Source organism: Phodopus roborovskii, unplaced genomic scaffold, assembly GCF_943737965.1.
Source record: "Phodopus roborovskii unplaced genomic scaffold, PHOROB, whole genome shotgun sequence".
In the NCBI taxonomy this organism is placed as follows: Eukaryota; Metazoa; Chordata; class Mammalia; order Rodentia; family Cricetidae; genus Phodopus; species Phodopus roborovskii.
In genome coordinates this window covers 469,772-492,414 of record NW_026126693.1, presented here as the reverse complement: position 1 = coordinate 492,414, position 22,643 = coordinate 469,772, and the positions used below count along the sequence as shown (strand labels likewise).

The following is a 22,643-nucleotide window of genomic DNA, read 5'->3' as shown; positions in this document are numbered from 1 at the left end:
GGTCTCCTCCAGTAATGTCAGCACTTGGCACCGAGGCAGGAGGATCATAAGTTCAAGGCTAGTCTGGACTGTGTAGGAAGTCAGAAGATGTATCTACATGTAGTCTTTAGAAACTCTACCTGTGTCCTTCAAATCATTCCTAAATTACTGTTAATACTAACCTGATCATATGGGGTAATTGATTTTATACAGAATTGTGCATAGAATAATGATAAAAATAAAAAAATAAAAAATAAAAACCTTTGTACCTCTCCAGTACACACAAACTTTTCACATACCTTGTCCGAACTGAGGATTGGAGAGCCAACTATAGTTTAGAAGGATGTACTGTGGGAATAACAATGGCTTATTCCCCCACTATACAAAAGCACACATCTCAAGCTAAAAATAACCTAAGTGGTAACTCGTGACAGAGAGGTTTTGTTTGGTTTTGTTTTAAAATTGTTTCTACCTAGAGTTTGCACTATGCTATCAGGGATGATAATTGCTACTCACACCGAGAGCGGAGAACTTAACATATGTGTCTGGTCTTAGTAAAGATATGAGAATAGAATGCATATGAAGTAGGTGCTCATTTCCCATGGCCTCCTGGTCCCTCTCTATAAAAGTGCAGTTGTGGAAGACAACTTTGTAACGAGTATGGGTTTTTCCGCCCGCCACCTGGTCTTGTCCCGCCGCTGCTCCAGCCCCAATTAACACACCGAGACTCTGTATTTGATACTATGCTTGGCCAGTTACTAGTTTCTTATCGGCTAGCTCTGTCTTATTTATTAACCCATTTCTATGTATTTCCACGTGGTCTTACCAGCGAGAGGCGGCTAGCTCTCCAGATTCTCCATCTTGACCCTCCTTACTACTTCCTCTTTCCTCCTTGTCTCCTAGTCCCTCCAATCTTCATTTCCCATTGGCCGACAGTGCTTTATTCATTAACCAGTAATGAGAAACATATATAGATAATGGCATCTCCCATCACAACTTGGATTCCTTTAGAGGCTCTTCTTCTGTTTCTCTTTGACTTGGAGACTGAGTGTGGTTGATTGTGGTTTAATGTCTGTCAGTAGCTTCATCACTAATGCCAAACCAGACCAACTTTATCTCCAGTCCTCTTTCGTTCAGACTTTGGGCGTTGTTCCTCACCCTCACATGTATTGTGGGCATGTCTGCTCCAAAGCTGTACTGTTTCCTCCCCTATGCCTGGGTTAGCAAACTGCTGCTCCCAGCTGCTTCCTCAAGGATTATTAATATGTGTGTAGATGAAGGTCTCTTGAGAATCTACACACACACTATCCTGGGAAAGTCTTGTTGCTTTCTCCACTTTGATCTCTCAACTTCCTGACTGTGGTGAGATATTGTTTATGATTTATTTAAGCTTGCCTGAGGATTCAGAAAGCAAAGTCAACCACAAGCCTTAGAAGCCAGGCACACACCTTTAATCCCAGTAGCCAGAAGCTAGGAGGTGGTGGTACACACCTTTAATCCTTGTAACAGGTAGACCTATCTCTGTGACTCCAAGGCCACCCAGGTCTACACAAGAGTGAATCAATCTAAAGGACAATTATAGCTCACACCTTTAACCCCAACATTACAGAAGTATATAAGACAGAAGCAAGGTCTAAATAAGAGGTACACTCTCCAGCCCATTCAGCCTGAGGTAGATGTAAGAAGCTAGTGGCCAGCTGCTTTGCTTTTCTGAATCCCCAGGAAAGTTTTAATAAATCATAAACAATGTATCACCACACCTGATGATGTTTTGCTTCTATAAACTGTATCAAAAGGCTAACAGTTAGATTTGTTTTAGATAATCTATAATGATAATTGTGCTTCTTAGATGAAAAGAATTTAGAGAAGAATGACATTTTGTATCACTCATCTTTTTTTTTTTTTTTTTTAAATGATTTGCTGTCTACAATCATCAGTTGGTGGGTAGTAAAGGTACATTCAGATGATCTGACTTTTTTTCCTTCAGCACCAAGTGCTATAATAGCAGCCACATAGGCCATAAAGCATAAGCTTGTGATTTATGTTCATAATTTTGTTTTGCATACATCATCTTTTCAAGTGGAGCTTTAGATAAAGAAAAGTTATGGCACTTCTATTAAAAAAAAAAACGAAGGAAATTCACAATCATTTTTCTTCTTGCTTATCTCTCCATGTGTAATTTTTTTTTTTTTTTGTTACCTTTAACACCTTGTTTTGTCATATGCACAGGATGATGCTCGCCAACTCTTCGTGCTTGCTGGGGCTGCAGAAGAAGGCTTTATGACTGCAGAGCTTGCTGGAGTCATAAAGAGATTGTGGAAAGACAGTGGTGTGCAAGCCTGCTTCAACAGATCCCGAGAGTACCAGCTCAATGACTCTGCAGCATAGTGAGTAGTCACAGCTTCAGAACTCAGCTTAAATGAATAACCATGTGCATGTAATTCTAACTCCATGTCACTTATGCTGTACAACTGCCTGGCATGTCCTTATACAACTCAGGTTTCTCTAGTGACAATATTTGAATACTTTCTCTGTCTTTCTATTATTTTTGAATGTTTGTGATAGCATGCTATTATTACCCCCCCTTTTTTTAAAGCCTCGTGCATATGTAATTTAGAGAATAGGATTGACTCCAGCATATCTCCAAGACGTCATGGAAGCATCCAGAAATTCACTCTGTATTTCTCAGAGCACTGATCTGGCTCTCAAATTCTTCCTTCACCCACTTGTTCTTGCTAAGTTCTCTGTGCCTTACAGAGGTTGGTGTAAATGTCTTGTTTAGGTTTGAGTCTTCAACCATCACTTAGTCTCTTCATCCTAAACATCCATGAATCTCAACATTCACCACCATTTACTGTAAAGAGAACATTCTATGATTAAGGCTGAGAGAAGCTTTTGTCTGGGAATATAAACATACATATTTAGAAGTAGCTTGATGTAATATCAATTTTGTAACTATAATTAGGCCTATAGCTTCCTCAGACAAAGGTTATGATAGAATTCTGAACTTTAGAGCAGGTATCAGCAGATGGCAGTTGGTTACCCCTATAATAGTGGTACCACTGTTAAAGGATGGGGGACATCTTGCCTGGCAGCTTAGGTTTATCATGCACAGGGTTCACAACACCAATGGTGCCCTTTCTCCTCCAGAAGTCTGCATAGCACCTTGGGGACTTTAATGCTTGCCATCAGGGAAGAAACTATTCCAGCTTGCTTTTTCTGTGTCTTAGGCTGAGGGGTGTTGTTACGAGCAGTTTTCCCGCAAGCCTGGTCCCAGAGCCGTGCCAGCCCCAAATAACATGCAAAGACACTCTATTATATATACATCTGTTTCTTATTGGCTAGTTCTGTATTAAATATTAACCCATTTCTATTCATTTAAGTATTTCCACGTGGTCTTATCTTACCAGAGAGAGGGTTCGGACCTCTGCTCTCTTGGTCCTACATTTTCACTCTCCTTCTGCCTTTCCCTGAATTCTCCTTGTCTCCTAGTCCCGCCTATCTTGCTTTCCTATTGGTCAACAGGTCTCATTAACCAATATGAGAAACATATTTACAGAATGACATCTCCCATCAGTGTGTGGTACCTTTAAGAGGAGGGTCTTATCCTCTAATTGTGATGGGCAGGATAGGAGCCTGTACTGTTTTGGGGACCACAATGTTTGTAGAGCTACTGAATTAGAGAACAGAACAGTGTGGGTTTCCCTGTGTGAGAAACAATATCTCACCCAGCAGTTGCTGAGATTTCTTGCCACTGCCTCCACTGTGAAATGCTCAACAGTGGGGAAAGTATAGACCTGAGCAAGGTGTGTTACACTGAAAGTGTAAGGAAGAATATTAAGAAACAAATTCATGATGCTTCCTAGTTTGAACATGTTTAAGCCACTTTCCTTTACAATGCTATGACTGAAAAACAAAGCTTCACAAATTTAAACAGGCACTAAAAGATTTCTGAGTAATTATGTGACATGGAAACTTTAAACTTCTTCTTTTAAATGCTCATAAAAACCCTTGGAAACTTCAGAACACTGCATAATTAAAATACACTGTAGCTTTTGTTTTAAATAATCTTGTTTGGCTCTATTTCCTGTCAACACTGTGTTTGTTTGTTTCTTTTCAGTTATTTGAATGACTTGGACAGAATAGCACAACCAAATTATATCCCAACTCAGCAGGATGTTCTCCGAACCAGGGTGAAAACAACAGGGATCGTGGAAACTCACTTTACTTTCAAAGATCTTCATTTTAAGTGAGTAACTTCCAAATAAATGGTTTATAAGCTTGGTGCTAAATTGTGTTGCTTTAGAAACAAAATGCAAAATGATAAATGTTTACAACATTTTTACTGTTGGGGCTTTTTTCTCAGAATTGACAAAATAATGCTATGGAAATTAGCAAAAACAGCATTTTGATTTAATTCAAAATAACCAGACAAGTGGCCTTTGCCGGTTATTCTTCCAGTGTCTTAACAATGATAGAGTCTGGCTGCTTTGACTAAATAAAAGATGTATCTGTAATATATGTGTATGTGTGATGCCAGGCATCACTGTCTCTCTTTAGGTAAAATCAGGAGCTTTAGTTTTAAGAATATGTACTCACTTAGAAATTGTGTTCACTTAGAAAAATGTGTGCCTTTGAATTTGCTCATGAAAAATTTCATGAAGCTGACTGATACTTGAAGTCTGTTGGTGGGTAATGTCTGCTTCTGGTGTGTACAGTGTGAACATGCTGGGTGTGAGTGTGAAGAGTGGAGCATTAGGAATGGGGACGTGGGAATGTTCCCTCCAACTCCCTCACTTGGGAGGAGCCACTTTCAGAGGAAGGCAATAAATCATCAAATAGACATTCATAAAACTGCATTTCCCTCTCCTAATACATGGTACTTTTCAAACAATGAGAAAGACAAGGACTGAGTCATAGCCAAAGCTGAGTTTTAGTTTGCCAGGTCTATCTCCAGCTCTAAAGCCTCCTTGACAGTTACTTTCATCCAGTTTTCCCTTGTAAATGGAATTTTTTATGTTAATTTTCCCCCACATTTCTTTGTTCCTATTTCTCCACTTGCTAAACCAGTGGCTTCTCAGTTAGGACCACTGCACATGTACCATGGTGTTCCTCATTTTGTCCACCTTACTCTCATTTAATTAATGATGACAGAATCAAGGGAAACAGAGCTATTATTTCAGATAAAGATGTATCTCTGAGAACAGCAGCTGAACTACAGAATGTTTTCTGAAACAAAATGCCTGTGTTTTCATAGAAATCTGGGACCACTGTGCTGCTCCTTCCTTGATGGTTAAGGATTATGTATTTATTTAAGATTTTCATTAGTAGTTTTCTTTCCTTCGTATTATCTTTTTATATTTTGAAGCTCTATACAGGAATTGGAAGAAATTATTTTTCAAGACCTGTCTTATGATTCAATTTCATTTAAACTGACGCATTCCTTAAGTGTCAGTGTTGGGTCCAGAAGAAAAGATCCTGTTGTAAAGGCCTTGGACAGTTTTCTAGACCTCTCTGTGACACAAACCTGAGAGTAGATTACTCAGACTTTATTAAATACCATGTTCCTTAGACCATATAAATATCAGCTAATTAGTAACTCAGGAGAAAGACTACAATGCTAGAAATAAATGTGTTGTGTGGGTGTCATATCATTTCTCTTGGTTCAGCAGGTGGAGATTTCCTTTTGTTGTTTTCTTAAACCAATGTGAGTAAGACTGGTTTAAGGAACACTGCAGTTGTATTCTTGGGTAAGGTCCAGCCAGGTGCCTCCATGCTCCTACAGATCATTACACAGCTGATGACTCAGGCTGAGCAGACCCCCTTGTCTCTGTAGATATTATTAGAAAGGAGATTTATGATATGACTCTTCCCTTATTAAAACTGTCATGATATCATACCCTATGTTTTATTAAGATTTCATTTTTTTAAAGTTTTATGTGAGATTAGATAAATCATTGTTTAATGGGTAATTCACATTTTAGGTTATATTTAGTGCTTTATGTTTGGTTTGTATAAATTCTAGCTACATAAGATTGAAAGAAATATATTCCCTTAACTTTTCTTCTACACCGTCACCACAGTTCCTGAGAAGTTGAAGGAAGAAAGGAACAAAAGGCAAAACCAGCAACAGCTGCCAGCTCAACTGTTCAGGGACACTTGTCTATATCAGCTTGAAATGGACAAGTTCATGTTGTCATTGACATTGTTTTCCTTTAAAATGATCTGGCTCAAGATAGCCATTCAAAAGAAAGCTTTACTATGAATCATGGGTTAGATGGCTTCTGGTAACCTCAAGTCTTTAAATGATGATGACAATGGAACAGAATTTCTAAAAGCAATTTAATCATGGAGATGCTCAATTGGAAATTTGTTAGAAAAACAAACCGTCATCAGTTTACTGCCTAATGAAGGTCCAGTACTCCAAGGTGGAAAGCTGGAGCACAGTTACGTATCCACAGGCAGTCCCACCTCAGCTTGCTTCTTTGTGTGTGTAAGTGAAGCACACCTGCTAATGTCATTGTCACTGACTTATCAGTGATTCCTACATTGAAGCTTTCCAAATAACATTGGTTCAATTCTAATTTTCTATCAACAACTGAAAACTTCCCTGTCTTAAGTGAAAATGTACACTGTCTGAAATACAAATTTTATATAGTAGGTGTAGTTTTAATTCATTTCCATTCCTTCTTTTGTGCACTTCATGGCAGGTATGATTTTCCCTCTTGCCTTCTAGCATTCCTGTTAGATTTGTGGGTTATTAAGTAACCATATTCGATGTCTGGTCTGAAGACATATTCCTTTGTTGCTCCATTTGTCTTAAAACTATGTAATGCTATTTAATCATAAAAGCGTTTATTGTTAGAAGATTTAAAATGTGTTTGCCTAACTCTAAAGGTATCTTCTAGTCTGGCTTTTAAAAATTCTGTTTACTTAGTTTTTTGTTTGTTTGTTTTTTTGTTCTGTTTTTTAGACTGGGTCTCACCATGTTGCCCTGGCTAGTCAGAATTCACTGTAGCTAGCCTTGATTTCATAGAGATCCACCTGTCTCTGCCTTTTAGAGTTCTGGATTTAAAAGTGTGTGCTACCACATCAAGTAGTTTACCTAATTTTAATGACCATGGACTAAGAAAACTTAAATGTTTGTGTTTGGGTAAGGAAATGGTTGATTGTGAGCTAAGATAATCTGAGGAGGAAATGGAAGACATTTCAATTACTGCAGAAGGGTTTGGGACATAGATTTCCCCACGAAGTAGGTGGGTAAATCCCATTAAGATGCTTGACTATTAGAATGTTGCCCTTGATCAGAAGTTTAATAATAAAAGTCTCTTGTTTAATTATGTAAAGATGAAACTCCATCAGTGTGACAGGTGACAGAGGCAAATGTTAGTCTATTATTTGGGTCTTAAGGTAGTCTGGCCATATGAAATCACTTTAAATTTTGTTTGGTGTATTCTCACACATTTACTACTAGAACACAATTTCCTAGCTTTTACAAAGTTGTGGTTTCAATATCAAATAAACACTAGATTCACTGAAGTTGGCTGTCACTACGATCCTTCCAGGTTTCTTACCCCATGGGGAGATCATTGTATGAGATACAGTTACAGGACAGGGCTAGTTTTGATTTTAATATGGTGACTTAGAAATAAACACAGGTTACTCTAAACTCTAAACCTTTGAGTAAAAATTCTTTTGGATTTGGGGTTCTAAATCATAATGATTGCTTATATTTGCTTTTTCTATGTAAATGGGCCTCAAATGGGAGAGGGCAAAAGTATAGACTAAATCTACTATGAACCATTGACTGTGCTAATCACTTAGTAGTGTTCTGTATATTTCATGTCACGATTGATTTTTTGATTTTAGCTGCTAAGTAAAAGACAACACACTTTTGTGTGATTGAATTAAGAAACAGAAAACAGTCTATGAGAGAATGCCTTAAATTTAAGGCTCTATCTGTATAAATGGGCCTCATGGTCAGGGTCTTTGTCTAATGAAAGAGTCAGCAGTTCTCGTTATCAATTTCTAGATGTAGACTGAATGTGTTCTTTCTGTTATAAAATTGACATGGCTTAAGGGAAACTTCCTTTTGTGTAATATAAATGTGTAATTGATTTTGGGACATGGTGTTCTCTTAATGAGCTAATTTGGTACTAGATGACTTCAAAGGCTAAGGTAGTGTATCTCAGGAACATCCCCTTCATCCTCACCTTACAAAAATACATAAGAAATTCAAATTGATTGTTTAGTTGATAAATGTTAACAGCCTTTTCATATAACAAAGAACAGATTGTGTGAGGAAATCTTATTCTTGAAATAGATAACTCAGAATTTGAGAAACAATATATTAAACAATTGCAAGATTTATGAATAAATAATCATGACATTTCAGAATACCCTGTGATTTATATGCATTGTGCAATCTGAAAAGAGTAGTAAAAATAGGCATTCTGCTTATTGTCTTCATTGAACTCTTTAAATACTAACTTTAAGCACAATCTGGTCACAATTACTGCTGCTCATTGGCTTGCAGGTTCTTTCTCAAAAGATCATCCCAGAGTAGTGATATCAGCTTCTCCCAGTTGTTTCTGACGCATACCACTTGAAAGTTACTGGCCTAGACTAGGTATTCCAGGTTATGACCAATACATGAAGGACTGTCATTCATTTATAATTCATAAGTTAAATAAATGGGGAAGGTTTCTCCTATATTCAAATTACCTGACTGTCACACTGTAATGGAAACTCTTTGGCTTTAACATTCCCCTGATATAGAAGGCTGTTCCAAATCTTAAACACAATAAAGATGTTTATTATTTCTTGAAAGTGTTAAAAAGTAATCAATAGGAATAGTTTATTTATTTAATAGCATATATTTATAGTGCTCTTTGTGTATCAAATGTTGGGGACATAAACAAGCAAAGAGAAACAAAAGTCTTTGCCTTTAAATTCTTCAAGGGAAATGGCAGATAAAAATGCAGATATTTAGTTTTTAGGAGATTGTAATTGCTATGGCAAAAAAAAATAGAGCTTATAAGTAAAATATATCCATTGTATAATAATATTTTCATTTCCTTAGGTTTCCATACAAATTGCCCAAAACTAGGTTCATGAACAAGTAAAAATTCACCATCTTCCTGTTCTGGAGGTTGGAACTGAAATTGGTATGTTAGGAGGCCCTGTTCCCCCAAGGCTCTGGGGAAGAATACACCTACTTGTTTTTAGTGCCTGGTAGTTGCTGGCCATTCATGGCATACCTTGGCTTCTACCTGTGCCACATTGCTGCCACATGTCCTTTTTTCCTATATGGGGGTTGGGGGGAAGGACTCGCTTTTGGCTTGGAGTTTACTCCTCAGTTTGCCTTTCTGCTGTTGCATTTCTATAAGCAGACAAGTCCATTACTTACAGACTCTGCTGTAGACAAGTGATGTAGCCGCACCCTTCTGCCAGTCTGCTACAGCATCACGGTTCTTGCAGTGGGCATTTTCCATTTACTCTGAGAACTCCTTAACAGTGTCTCTAACCAGTCTGTGCATTTTGTGCATCACAGTACATGCCTTCCCTAAGACTGTAGGGACTCCAGGGTTTTCACTTTCATCTGGTTTTGAAACAAAATGAACTTTGTTGTCTATATTTCAAGATAATCTAGTTGTTTCTTTTTATGCGAAGTGCTTCAGAACACTTCAAGATGCTACTCATTATTCAGCCTAAACCCTGCCTTCACTTCCATGTCTGTGGGTATTTGTTATAATAGCCCCCTCCATTGGTTCTGCCATCTGTGCCACTCTGAACTCTCCAGAGAACAGGAATGACTAGGTTGTTTGAAGGCGCTGGCAAACCTGAGTTTGTAGAGCAGGCTATCAGGCTCAAATAAAAGCTATGGCACAGCTTTTCATTTTTGTCTGAAAAACCCTAGCTCTGGTTCTACAGGCCTTTTGGTTGATGGGAGGGAGCCTGACTACACCATTGAGGAGAGTCTTCATTACTTGAAATGAGCCAGCTGTAGATATCAACTACATTGGTGACACAGAAGCATTAAGTGATTGAGTAGCTGAGTGACAAAGCAGCACAGGGACAGTGGATAGTGGAGGGTGGGATGGGCAGTGACAGCAGTGGACAAGCTATGCATGCTGTGTGCAGAAGCTTTTTACCCTAAGGTTAGGGTACAATTATTTATAAATTGTATTCTTGGGCAATGTAACAAATGTCGAGCTAATATACCAGTTCTTCCTTTATTCTTGTTTGGTCTTTCTTACAGTGTGGTCACATCTTACCCACTCTGCTTTCTGTTCTCTTCCCATCCTATCCACTCTGATTTAAGCTGTGGTAGGATCATTTTGTTATAGTAAACTTTAATGAAATAGTTTACAGCTAAACCAAGATGACAGAAGTCACAGACCTAGTGGATGGATTCAGATTTGGTTTGTAGGCCACTACTGCTCTGTAGGGAATTAAATGGGAATGGTTTTAATTAGTGCATCATCGAGATAAATGGGGCCTTTAAAAATGTGCCAGTTTACAGCATGTTTCCATTATATAAGTGGTTATTTCTAGGCTGTATAATGTAGTCTATGCAAATTTAAACTTTTGCTTAACTTTATAAACTTGCCAGGAACAAGAAGAAAAGGTCATTGGTATTCTATTGTTTGATTGTGTCAGAACCTTGTACACTAACCTCCAGTTGTCCATCACTGTATCTCATATACAAATTGAGGGATTTTTAAAGGTTCCTCCCCTCATTTATTCTCTCTCTCTCTCTCTCTCTCTCTCTCTCTCTCTCTCTCTCTCTCTCTCTCTCTTCCTTCTATAACCTACACAAACTCTTGGGTCCTTTTTAAAATTACTTGGCTTCACAACCATTTTCTTACTGAAATTGTTTAGACATTCCATTAACATCTTGCTTTCTGCTCTGACAGAACCCCTTTCTCAATACAAATGGGGTCCTGTCCTCTGGCTTTAATGCTTAGGACTAGCAAGTAGAGTGTGTTTGCTTTGATCTCTGGATTCCCCAAGGCTTCATGTGACTGTTAGTGTTTACAAGCAGTGAGATCAATTGATGTGTAGTTGCTTGGATGTCCTAAATGCTTTCATATGTTAATGGATGTCTGTGCTTCTAAAAACTTTTAAATTATAATTTGTTTTTATCATTTTGCATGTGTGTATGTGTGTGTGAACTCACACAAACAAACATGCCATAGAGTACATGTTGAAGGGACCTAGGGATTGAACTCAAGCTGCTAGACATTTGCTGAGCTACTTTAAGGACCCATACGTGTTGTTTATTGAGAATTTGTTTTTATTTTGTTTAGAGTTACCCTCACTACAATCAAAGACATTATTTTTTAAAAAAAAAAAAATAGCTTAATCCTGCCCTCCCCCTTTGAAAAAACAAATTGGTAGAATTTTTTTCCCTCCCACTATGTCCCTTTCTCCTTTTTTCCCATCCCACAGTCCCCAAGCTATGCAGAGCATTTGTTTTGTTGGCACTACAGAACTCCTCAGAGCTTTTGAACATTTAATGTGGTGTCAAGTCATAAATTTTCCTCTTACAGAATGTTCGATGTGGGTGGTCAAAGGTCAGAACGGAAGAAGTGGATTCACTGCTTTGAAGGAGTGACCGCCATCATCTTCTGTGTGGCCCTGAGTGACTATGACCTGGTTCTAGCTGAAGATGAAGAAATGGCAAGTAGAAGCACTTCTAGGGGTGCAGCATGAAATGTCAGGCACCACAAACATTGCCAAGAACTTTTCTGAGAAACCTTGAGAAACCCTTGCTTATGAAGGAATTATTTGAAAGTTCAGGCTCTTTGCTTTGGCTTCTCAGCTGCATCATGAAGGGTGGCCACAGATGCTTGGGAGGCACAAGTGCTCCTCACGCCCAGCTACCTGTGTATTTCCTGCATCTGCTCCCGGCTCAAACTTCTTTACCTGTTACTCTGATAGCTTGTGACTTTGCTATATATTATCCTTAGGTATTTATATAAAATAAGTTTCCAATAGCATTCAATAAGTGTATCATTAATCTGGGGAAGCATTTTTGAATAGGAATTTAACACTTTGGCATTTAAATATGACAGAAAATTTAGGAGAGATTCCAGGTTTTTCTAAATCAAGGACATACGGTTGTTAGCAAGAAGGGAAAATACAGCATCACATATGTATCTCCTTCATTCCTGCACTATAAAATATGTCAGTGTCCTTTTTGAACACAGAACCTGAAAAGGTAGAGAACAAAAACAGGAAATCGTTTTCACTAATTTCCACAGTGTTAACTACTTGGAGTTCAGTTCACTGACTGTTCTTTGACATTTCTTTGTCAGTTCAGTGACATTTCTTTGATGTCTTCCTACATGGGCATCCCTTGATTGCTACATGCTACAGCAGGAGGATCTCAGGCATAAGACCTTACACAGTGGGCACTCAGCCAGTGATGATTATGTGTTGTTGAGACATCCAGCTTGCTTAAAATCTAAGTTGTGTTTCTGTAGAAATGACTACAATCTATTATATTATGAGTTTGGGACCAAGAGCCCTGGCTGGATGGAGGCCTCAATCTACTGGACCTGGCTTCTCATCACCTCAGCAGTCTAATTAGGAGGGGCTGACAGTAGAACCAGGATGTATCCCTGGTACACGAAAGAACTTCAAGAGCACATCCCCCATGGAGGGATACTCCCTTAGCCTAGAGACAGGAGGGAGGGCCTAGTCCCTATTCCAAATGACTTGACAGATTTTATTGATCCCTCCTGGAAGGCATCACCCTCCATGTGGAGTGGGGGAAGGATGATGGGAGGGGGTCAGGAGCATGAGAGGGAGGGAGGGAAGGAGAGGGAACTAGGATTGAGATGTAAAATAAGAAAAAATAATAAAAAAAAGTACTTATAATTAAAAAAAGAAGAAGAAAGTGGCTGGCTGAGACAAAATAGAAAGGTAGTCATTCGGTATAGTGAAGAGCAGGGTATTAACATCCTAGACTCTTGTTGGATAGTGAGAAGAGCTCTTGGATTATATATGGGAACAAGAAAGCCAGGAGCCAGTGGGTAATGCATCATCCCACTGTCCCCACTGTCTGGGTCAACCTGAGGTCTGGTTGATCATTGTCACAGGCCTGGTTGTGCAGGGTCTCCTGCTGCCTTCTGGAAAATTGCTGTTGCTTGTGGGAAAGGGGAGAGATTCATTTTCCGTTAGGAGGTAATTGCTTTCACTGGGGCCAGCCTCTGTTTCATCACAGGGAGTAAACCGTTATGGCTTTCTTTGCTTAAGTTTGAAAAATCAGCCCAAGTGAGTCAGACAGACCCAGTTAAGAAAAAATTGGAGTTAAGGTAACAACTGTTGAGTTCTTCAGAGTGCTGAATGGTTGTCAGCTGAAAGTAATCTGGCCCATTGCAACATGTGTTCCTTCTAAAACTCAAAACCTTCACTGCTCATAAAAATGTTTTCTGTTACAGAATCGAATGCATGAAAGCATGAAGTTGTTCGACAGTATATGTAACAACAAGTGGTTTACAGACACATCCATTATACTTTTTCTAAACAAGAAGGACCTCTTTGAAGAAAAAATCAAAAAGAGCCCCCTCACGATATGCTACCCAGAATATGCAGGTATTTGCTCTCAGAATAGCTTAGCAAAGCATGTACTGTTTGGTGAAATTCTCCTAAGGCATGATTTTCAGTGGTTGGCTTGAATTTATTGGCTTATTAATTCTTGCACTGGACTGCAGCACAAATTCTTTGTTCTTAATGATAAAAACCCAGAGTCAGATATTGTGGTTAATGCTGAAGATCAGAGAAGCAAAGTGGCCTCTACCAATGCTCAGACCAATGGGTGATCCTATCTTCAGACTGCTCTGACTGCACTGTTGCTCAGGCTGCATCTCTTTCTTGTCTCCTCCACCTTATATTCCTCTCTCTGACCATCCATATCACTCCTGTCTCTACCTCCTTAGAGCTGGGATCACCTTTATGTGAGCTGTTTCTCATTTAGACAGACTCAATCTGGTGTAGCCCAGGGTGGTCTTGAACTAACAGAGATTGGTCTGCCTCTGTCTCCTAAAGAGCTGGGATTAAAGGTGTGTGCCACCACTGCCTGGCCTCTACGGCTGGCAAGAGAGACTAACTTTGCACTGTGATCTTTGGATAAGCTTTATTTGTTAGATCATAAACACAGTATCACCACACTGGAGGGCATAGCATTTTCCAAACTACATTTGAACACAAATGGTTCTTGAAGATGTGCATGAGTTTTCTGAAAATCCTGTGTTCATTTTATGGAAAAGCTTTTAGGTAATTTCCTGAGAGGACTCCATATCTTTATGAATTTAAAGACTGACTTGCTCATCCAATAACCATATCAGAGATATGGCAGTTAAGATCTACCTCTGCTACTATCTCAATGCAAATACACACATGCTAATAAACACGTGATGAACAATAGCAGTCACCCTGCTTTGGAGTAGAAACAAGACTAGTTCAGTAAGAGGACAGACAAGTGAGGAGGAACCAGTAAGGTAGCTTATTCCTCCATGGTTCCAGGGAAAGGCTGGTAAGAAATCCAAGCCTTGATAGTGAGACTCCCCATAGTGCTTTAGTTTTGCTGCTATGGCCCATGTAACCCTTGAACAAAGCAGATATGAAGGGAAGACCCAGCTTTTACAAAATTAGATCTATGACCGTGAACAAGGCAGGTACTTTATCTGGGTTCCAGTGTCTCACCTGTAAAATTGGGAATTTGGATAAAGCAATGGTTTAAACGTGCTTTAGGACCTTGCAGCACATCCCAAGCTGCTAGTGAAAATGAGTCTGGTGTTCACACCTGTGAGCCCCAGACTTAGGAGGTGATTCAGGAAGGTCAGTACTTCAAGGCCATCCTGAACTATATAGTAAGTTCAAAGACTGAGCAGGTTATATGAGAATCTATTCCCCAAACAAAAAGTGAGTACTGGGAAAAGAGAGCTACCTACTCACTCACACTCTTCCAGCCCTCACAATTTTCATGTATGTATGTATGTATGTATGTATGTATGTATGTATGTATGTATGTATGTGGGGCCCTGTCCTTTTAAAAAGTAAAACTGCTACTGTTTTGTATGGATTCTAAAATCCAAATATTTTAACCTTTGCCTCAGTCTGTTTGAAAGAACAAAAAATTCTCAAGAATGTCTTACAGTCTAAATAAAATCTGAGTCACCGCCACAGTGTATGGGTTGATAGTGAGTGTTGAGGGAGTGCCCTCCTTCACACTGCTGCAGTTGGATGTCCCATTGGTGTTGGTACTTGGGTACCCATTCAGGCAGCTGAGAACAAGGGCGTAACACAGACAGAGTCCAATTTCAGACCCTAGTACATCGCACTGAGGCTTGCACCCATCAAGCTGCCTTTAATTAGAGTCATTGGAAGTAAAAAGGAAGTATTTTTGATAAACACAAGAATAATACATAATTATTTGGTATCCCGAAGGCTACGTTTATACTGTCAAATCTGCACTACTTGGTGTTTGGTCGGTTAAGTTTCTTCTTGCATCAACATTAGCTCCTAAGTATTATGGTTATGGCTCTTTATGGATAAAGCCTATGTGTCCCTGCCAGCCACAAATGGCCATTTCACCAAGGTCCATTTGCAGCCCTGTAATCTTTTTGCAAACTATCTCTTCATAGTCATATTTATTCTTAACTGTGCAAAATTATGTTGTCAGCCCAAATTTCTCTCTACAGCCCCTTGCTTCCATTTTCAACTGCTGCCTGAACATAGATTTTAGCACAGAAGTATGAACAAAGCTATTATGGTTTTCTTTCTCTCCTCTTTTCACTGTCTCATAACATTTCTAGTTTTGAAGTTGCTTTAAGCCAATCATATTCAGGAAAGTTCATATAGTTGAAATGACCTACTCCCCCAGCATGGCTGTGCACACACTGCATCCAACACACACATACACACTTTGCTCATCTTCCATTTTTCAGACTGAAAATCAGATCAAAGAATTTGTTCAGCAGTTTATTCATATATTTTGTAGCAATTTAGCTACCCAGAATGTGTGTGGCATATGAACTCTGTGTAAACTCCTTCACCCAAACACATTAGTAATTAATTAATTTGCAGGTTATGTTTTAATAGCTTCCTTAACCCAACAAGACATTGTTCATTGCATCCAAATTTTAGAGCACCGATAATTTAGTAAAATATGATGTTTTTAAGGTTTTTATTATATATATAACAATTAAAATACAAATGTATTCATGGCCTGTGGTTTTAGAATTTTTGCTGCCCTGGAACACTAAACACAATCTCTCTCTGGGCCTTGTCATGTGTATGGTCTGATGAAAGTTGTTGAGGTTTGCAAGATGGAGTTATTGCATTCTGTTTAGGGTACCTAAAGCTGAAAACGAATTGAAGTAGTGTTTGTTTTGTCTGTAGGAGTTCTTAGTGGCACAGCCCATCTGGATTTGGTTAATTACTGGATATTATGTAGAGTGCATCTTGAGCAGAGGTGGGAAGAGTTAGACACACTGGATTCTGAAGGACAGCAGAGAAACAGTTGTGTAGAATAAGGGGCGGGTATATACTGAGCTTTGCTGATACACACTGAGCCCCAGATGTGGACCTGAGCACCTAAGAATAGAGTCCAAGAACATGGAGAGTCTTGAAAGGCAGACAAGTAATGTGGGTTTTTTTTTTTTTTTTTTTTTTTTTTTTTTTTACAAAAGAGGGACTTAATAGATTTTGTTCTGTTATATGCCTTATCATATTTTCTAACAATATTAGGGGCAACTATGCAGAGTTAGTCACAGTGTGAGGCATGTTTAGAAAACCACAACAAATTAAAAAGCAGAGTTGTGGGACCCACTCACCATCTGTGCATCTACAAAACACCATTGTGCCTAAAGGCACAGAGAACAATGCTCAAGAGGGGCACAACGATTATCACAAGGTCACAGAGGTCACTGTGGGGTTATGTCTCCTAGTTATGTCAGAAGCTCCATCCATAGCCTAACCTGAACAAGGACACCAGCAATAGACATGACAAAGTGGATGGGGAAAATCCAGGAGGCCTCAACCCTACACAGAGAACTACCAGAGTGCTGAGAACAGGAGAAATAGTCTCCCCCAGGGAAGAGCCCACCAACTGGTTATCCAATACCACATAGTCAGCCCTGAAAACATACATGGAACAATCTTATGCAGAGTGAGCAGGTGTATTTAGGAACATATATGTATGAGCATGTACACATTTGCATGTAATAGCAATTAATGAAAAAGGAAGCTGTGAATTTGAAAGAGAGCAAGGAGGGATATGTGGCAGGGTTTGGAGTGAGGAAAGGACACAGAAAAATGATGTAATTATAATCTCAAAACTAAAAGAAATAATGAGAGAGAAAACAAAATGGGAGGAAAAGTGAAAATACAATATAACAATACAAATTCATTATCTACTACCTGAGTCAAGAAACTGAACTTTCCAATATCACAGAATCCTTTTTGCCTCCCTTCAGTCTCAGCTAATTCAGCCTCCCCTGCCCCCCAACAACGTTATTTAAGAGTGGCTTTTGCCCCCATGCACCCATTTTGATTGTTTCGAAAACAGCAATTAGGTCACACAAGCTATGTACTACACGTTTGTGTCTGGCTCCTTGCATCCAGAGATTACCAAGTTCACTCATGTTACTCTGTCTTGCAATATGTTTACATTCTTCCTTCTGAGTGGCAGTTAATAATGTGATTCTCCTAGATTCCATGTGACAAGGCACTGACTTTCAGGCTGTGTTCTGCTAGCCTTCTTTGGGAATCTTCTCTGAGCATACCATAAAGTTCTACCAAGTCTATACCTAGCAACTGCAAATTCTGGGATAGAGTATGTGTGTGCTTTATGCTCAGAGTCTACCAACCCATTTCTGTATAGGTCTCACTCAAAGCTGGTCTCCAGCCATCATATTTTTTTTTTTTTTTTTGGTAACTCCATAACATTTAATCATATTACACACATTATATAAGTTCTCAATAAAAAACTCTGAAGTGGGAGGGGAAAGCATTCAGCCAACATTACTGATTTGCCAGTGGGTTAGCACAATAATACTAAACTGCCATTAGAGTTCAGTGGCTCTTGGAGACTTAAGCAGAAACACAATGAACATAGAATACCACAATACGGAGACTTTAAGATTAAAGATGGCTTTTAAAGATTAGTTTGCACAGGGTATTTTTCATTTGTTCTAGGAGTCCCTATATTTTCTGTGAAGAAAAGTGACCTGTGTTTTAAAGTGTATTTTACTTTCGCCTACACAAGCATACTTCCTTCCTTTTTTTTTTTTCCATCTCAGGATCAAATACCTATGAAGAGGCAGCTGCCTATATCCAGTGTCAGTTTGAAGACCTCAACAAAAGAAAGGACACAAAGGAGATCTACACCCACTTCACATGTGCCACAGATACAAAGAATGTGCAATTTGTGTTTGATGCTGTAACAGATGTCATCATAAAGAATAATCTAAAAGATTGTGGTCTCTTCTAAGTTTTGCAGTTGGTAGTAACATGCATTTTCAAACCAAATGAGTACTTATATATGGATCTCTCTAGACTAGAGTCTCCCAGCAACACAGAATGTAGATACAGCAAATGCATCCTGGACCTGACCAAAGTTGTTCTGTTTTGTGTCTTTATCTGAAAGTAATAGGATCGTTCTCAAAGGTGAAAGATGGTCCTGTAATGTGACAGTGAGGTGAGATGTTAAAGCTGGGCTCTAGTGTACTGATGATTTCTGTGTAAGTGTAAATATGCAAACGTAAGATGTATTTATAACTTTTGATTTCCCATGTTGTTTAGGTTGTAAGAGTGGCAACTTACGATTCTAGTGTGATGGCTTTGGAAATAGCATAAATATTAAGTACCTTGTACTGAATGACAGATTAGTTCTGTGTTTGCCAGTTTTAAACAGCTTTATTATTTATGTTCGTGTCCTATAAATTTTAGGTACCCGTAATTAGTATTAAGGAATGTCATGACCCTCACCTTGATTGTACGTATACTTGTATTCATGAAATGTTATTTGTACAAACATTGCACAGACTATTTTAATAATATGAGTTGTTCTCTAACGGTTATGTGTTTCATGGGGATGTTCTTACAGAGTTTAGGCACTCCTGCCTTTGGAGCAGTTAGTTAAGCATTGTGTTACAGAGTGCATGATGCTCCCATTCTACCTTAGGTTTGTTTTAAGAAGCCAAAATACCATATTTTTGAGGATACAGTATATTAGACTTAAAAACACTTCACTTTTAGTTCATCACTTAGTTCCAATCTGAATCTTAGTATCTGGTTGGCATTTCGGCACTGCCTTTGGGTGATGCCAGCTTAATTTTATTCACTTAAGTAACCACAGATTTATTTATAATAAAGTTTAGATGAGTGATGAAAGCATTTTTGTGGGCAAAAAAATTTTAGTATGTCAATTTTGAGACATTTCATTTATGTATTTTCTTTGAGAAACCCCTTGTACTTAAACATACATGAGAGATCCTTGTTTGAAAGATAACCAAAAATACTCCATTATTGATATAATGCAAGCTTTTGATTCATATGTAACTAGTTTCAGGTTTATCACTTTATGTCAAAAATTACTTCTTTTCCCTTAGATATTCAAATTCCTTCCACTCGCTGGAATTTACATTCTTTTCAAGCTATGCTATGATTTCTGGCAGTAAGAGGACAATTATACTTAGAAATTGAATGGTAGTATTTAAGAAGATCAGTGAGTTTGTGTGTGCTTACATAGGTGTTACATAAGAGCTACATACTGAGCTTCGTTAGTGCTGTTTTTCTTTTAATCGTTTATGACCTATGTGCCCTTGTTTTTCCAAAATGAATAGCATTCCCCAGCTCATTCCCCTTTTAACTCATCCTGTCATGTTAAGTCTTTCTATAAACTTTTGCCAGTGAGTAGTTTCTCACTTGAGTCAGACGTTGCCATTTCCTTAGAGTCTCCTTGTTGAACTTTGTGCATATGTAAGTGTATGGAGAATCATAAACCGCATCTACATCTGTTTACTTTGGGAGAAACTGTCTTCTTCTTTGTAATGTAAAGAAATTCAAGGTTATCAAAATCCCTTGTGTTAGTTATTTTATGTGCCTTTCATGAAAGATATGTTTTCATTCATTTTACTAATGGAAGACCTGTCAGACCCACATTGTGAAGCTATATATGAAATCCAACTGTTATCTGAATAAATTTGAATGATGAAAAATAGGTGTTAAAAGCCACAAAGAAGCACATATTGGTGACCATCATTGGTGAATCCCTCAACTCTACTCTGTGTAACTGTGCTACTAATACATCCTAATAAATTTAAATTTTTAAAATTTTACAAACCTATTGACTGAACTCATTTTGCTTTAGAATTCAGGTATCCTTGTATGGGAGTGTCCTTCTCGGTTCCAGTTCTCTGTCTTTTTGGTTTTATCTGCCTGAGAAGCTTGAGTGTGTCCTGTCTAAGTGTTCTTGTACAGTCGCCTGCAGAGCAGTTCTTACACCTAAGACACGAGTATGTTAGGGGTGAAGATTCTATGTAGGCACCAGCTCGACTTCCTCATGATCTATGAGTCGAGCTACAAAACAAAGAAACATAAACACCAACCCAGCTACAAAAATTTTGTATAAAATCTGTCTTAGCCATAAAATATGCTAGGCTAATGGTGGCACAAAGCGTATGGGAGTAGCCAACCTCTATCTGATTTGACTTAAGACCCATTCCATGAGAATGATCCTATATCTGACACTACTTAAGTGTCCAAGAATAAGAGGCTAGATAATCCAGGGACCTAGGGTATAAACAAACACTAGTTTGTGTGTGTGTGTGTGTGTGTGTGTGTGTGTGTGTGTGTGTAATGACTCCTAATGATATTCTGCTATACTCATAGATCAGTATCTTATTCAGTCATCATCAGAGGAGCTTGTGTCTGCAGTAGATGGGAAGAGTTGCTGATACCCACAGCTAGCCATTACACAAAGAGAGTCCTTGAAACAAACTTCTCTCAGTGGGATGTCTCCATCAAATTTCTTGTGTCAGGGCTCTGTTGAAGAGGAGGCAGAAAGAATGTCCTTCATCCCAGAGGGGATGGAGGACACCAGGAAAACTGAATCCTCTGAATCAACTGAGCTAGACTCATATGAGCTCTCAGAGATGGAAGCAGCAAGCACAGGGCCTACACTGGTCTGCACCAGGTGCATGCATGCATGCATGCATGCATATATATATATATATATACATATATATGTATATATATATATATATCTTAGCTTTTTAGCTTAATATTTCTATGGGACTTCTGAGTGTGTGAACCAATATCTCTCTTTAGCAAGCTTTGTTTTGATCCTCCAACCAGCTCCCAAATCATGACACAGAGTCTTATTATTAAACATGAATGTTTGGACTAAGTTTATGCTCATTTCTTGCTAGCTCTTATAACTTATTTAAACCTGTTTCTCTTCATCTACATTTTGCCTCTGGACTTCTTTACTTTTCTTTCATTCTGTATGTTCTACTTTACTGCTTCCTCTGTGGCTAGCTGGTAAATACCTGGCTGGCTGCTCCCACCCTCTCCTTCTAGTTATTCTCTCTTCTGGCCAGCCCCTCCTATCCCTAACTCTCTACTGCCTAACTATTGACTCCTCAGCTTTTTATTGGACCAATCAAATGTCTTAGGCAGGCAAGGTGAAAGAACAACCCATCTTTACATAATTAAACAAATGCAGCATAAACAACTGCAACACACTTTTACACAGTTACAGGATTACTCCACAACAGGTCCCTGAAACTTGTGCCTGCACTTGGGGCTCTTTTTCTTCTGTTGGGTTGCTTTTCCCAGCCTTACTGTGATGGCTTTTGTTTTATCTTATTATATTTTACTTCGTCGTGTTTGGTAGTTATCTCTCAAAAGCCTGTTGTTCATTTCTAATGAGAGGCAGGCCAAGGGAGGGATCTGCAAGAGGTTGTAAGGTACTGGCAGGAGGAGAGTGAAAGGAAACTGTAATCAGGATGTATTTATAAGAAAATAATCTATTTTCAACATAAGAAAGAGAGATATATAAAAATTATTTTAAAGAACCTGCCTAGGGCATGGGATATATTCATTGAGGCATTGGCCATTTGTTTGTGATACTTTAGATTCTGGTATCCTTTTCTCTGGTGTGGAAGGCTGTGCAGAACTATGCAGTTTTGGAGGGCTGCCATTCCACTCACATTTCTTACTTCCTGGCTCTAGGCTTAAGCCTGACTAATCCAATCACACATCCTTGAGCAGGGGATCCAGACTAACCCAACACAGTCTCAGTTTCCATTCTTAGAGCAAGTAAAGCTTTATTGATTGGAGAATGCCCTTCACTTCAATACATCTCTGGAAAACTACTCTTCTATTTAATCTGATTCAACAGTATTCAGCCTCTTTGAAAATGTAGCAATGTGTGTGTTCTCACTGAATGCTTCCAACTGGTAGAGGTAAAAGCTCCGATAGGTTAATTCACAAGGCCAAATGAAGACTTCAAACTCAGGATTGCTTGTCTGTCAAGCAGTTATCTCTAAAGAATTACCTCATTTTAAGAGTCTTCCTCTTATCTCATGGCTTTGCAGTTTCTCTAAACTCTAACACTATTTTAGGTCACAAAAATACAGTACAAG

The 22,643-nt window shown here is 38.6% G+C and overlaps 1 protein-coding gene across 1 annotated transcript in view; it reads left to right on the top strand.

The window, feature by feature from the left end:
* Gnai1 (G protein subunit alpha i1) overlaps positions 1 to 20,337 on the top strand; it is an 80,440-nt gene extending 60,103 nt beyond the window's left edge. Inside the window, exons 4-8 of the mRNA XM_051174838.1 lie at positions 2,209 to 2,366; positions 4,100 to 4,228; positions 11,535 to 11,664; positions 13,431 to 13,584; positions 18,294 to 20,337. Of these exons, the coding sequence (XP_051030795.1) occupies positions 2,209 to 2,366; positions 4,100 to 4,228; positions 11,535 to 11,664; positions 13,431 to 13,584; positions 18,294 to 18,484 (762 nt within the window). The 3' untranslated portion in view covers positions 18,485 to 20,337. The remainder of the gene's footprint in view (positions 1 to 2,208; positions 2,367 to 4,099; positions 4,229 to 11,534; positions 11,665 to 13,430; positions 13,585 to 18,293) is intronic.
* The last annotated feature ends 2,306 nt before the right edge of the window (positions 20,338 to 22,643 follow it).